Source organism: Polyodon spathula, unplaced genomic scaffold (assembly GCF_017654505.1).
Source record: "Polyodon spathula isolate WHYD16114869_AA unplaced genomic scaffold, ASM1765450v1 scaffolds_3755, whole genome shotgun sequence".
Taxonomy (NCBI): Eukaryota; Metazoa; Chordata; class Actinopteri; order Acipenseriformes; family Polyodontidae; genus Polyodon; species Polyodon spathula.
Window position 1 is genome coordinate 1 of NW_024475214.1, and position 1651 is coordinate 1651.

A 1651-nucleotide genomic window follows, 5' to 3' on the forward strand; every position below is an offset into this window, starting at 1 on the left:
GTTACTTTATAAAGAAATACCAAACAGTTTCAGCAATGCGTACACACTTCCTGTGTAATTATTTACAATTACAGATATATTGCCATCACAGGAGGCATGAATACCCATACTATTTCAAATAATTTCTCTGCAGAGAAAAATAACTTTCAAACCATTTAAAAATCGTTAGCATTAGCTATGCACGCACAATTCTTGTGAGACAAGATTCCATTCAGGATATATTGCCTTCACAGAGGACAGGAATACCCGTGTTTTACTCATCATAATATTTCTATAAACAGAAATGACTTTGAACTAAACAGCGTCATCGCTGCATACACAACTCTTGTATAAGAAGAATGAACAAATACTAGCGTACACAATATTGCTCCAGCATTAGGTACCTATTGTGGTTCCTTTCAATCAATGAAAGTAGCATTCAAATCTTCTGCCCAAGCAAAAGAGGAAGGAAAACACCCCCTACACAATGAGAATTACTGTATATGCCCATCATAGACAGGCATGTTGAATTCTGTATGTCAAAGTGTTCAAAGTGACAGTGTCCGTTGTGATCTACCAGGGCCGCCAGAGGGCACTCTTCACCGGGGTCGCCTCTTTGACGGGGGTCTGATGCACTGGAGAATTCTGCGCAGCTTGGAAATGGTTCAGTAGTTTTCTCTGGGTTTCTGTCTTCATTTCATCCCGGGAAAGGAAGCGCACGATTTCTTGCACACACCTGGAGTAGCCTTCGTTTCCCGTCGCTGGCCGGGCGGAGGCGCTCTGTCTCAGGTAGCAGACGGTCATTTCCAGGATGTCCGCTTTCTCCAGTTTGGAATCGGGCTGCTGCTTCACGAATTCTTTTCCCAGTAACGTCTTGAGCTGCTCGATGCTGCTGTTGATACGATCTCTGCGCATCTTTTCAACCACCGGTTTTCTCAACTGTGAAAAAGAACAAGGTACAAATTCGATTAATAACCTGGTCGTGAGGGAATAACAACCGAAGTTTTGAAAACACAAAATATGAAAAAAAATAATCATATGTGCTCATTTAGTCTCAACTTACCTTGTTTGTCATTGCCACGTGTCCCTGTGAGTATCGCATAGCTGCAGTGATTGTAGGTGCCATTGCTGGAGTCACGGTGCTGTTAGTACCGCTTTCTCTGGAGCTTGGAAGTGTCAGATCTGCTGGTTTTAGCTACAAGCATCTCCCCTATTTATACTCTCCAATCTCCATACGAATGTGTGGGGCTCGGGCTTGTTGGAGTTTCTCACACTCAGCAGCCAATCGGCGCGCTCGGGAGGACAATGGGAGAAGCTGGAATTGCCACATGCTGAATGAAGTGCTTATTGACGGAGGAGAATAGCCAACTCCCAGGAGAGCAGGTGCAGGGGGGGGGGGGGGGGGGGGGGCAATAGCGAGTGACTTGCAGGGGGTTTTGTGAATCTGGGAAAGTGGTGACCCCATCAAAATATCAGATCTGCAGACTGATGTTGGGATCAATGACATTGAAACATCACAGCACTGGTAATTGAAATAAACACAGGCATGTGCCACATATGTTCGGATAGCAGCAAATGAGCGAGGCAGAGAAGCATTAATATCGGATATGACAGGAATGGCGTTTTACTGCACGGGAAAGGAAACCACATTACAGGCAGTAGGCTCTATGGC

General features: G+C 45.1%; 1 protein-coding gene across 1 annotated transcript; it reads right to left on the reverse strand.

The window, feature by feature from the left end:
- Positions 1-72: 72 nt before the first annotated feature.
- Positions 73-1151, reverse strand: LOC121312261 (transcription factor HES-5-like). The gene is made up of 2 exons (XM_041244185.1): positions 1043-1151; positions 73-918 (listed from the first exon to the last, which is right to left on the reverse strand). The coding sequence occupies exons 1-2, from the start codon at positions 1103-1105 to the stop codon at positions 553-555; spliced, it is 429 nt and encodes a 142-aa protein (XP_041100119.1). The 5' UTR covers positions 1106-1151; the 3' UTR covers positions 73-552.
- Positions 1152-1651: the final 500 nt, after the last annotated feature.

Bases quoted from the DNA above. Each gene is read 5' to 3' on its own strand.
- LOC121312261 (XM_041244185.1), bottom strand. From the start codon at position 1,105: ATGGCACCTACAATCACTGCAGCTATGCGATACTCACAGGGACACGTG. The intron at 919-1,042 runs GTAAGTTGAGAC...TCTTTTTCACAG, and splicing joins ACGTGGCAATGACAAACAAG to TTGAGAAAACCGGTGGTTGA.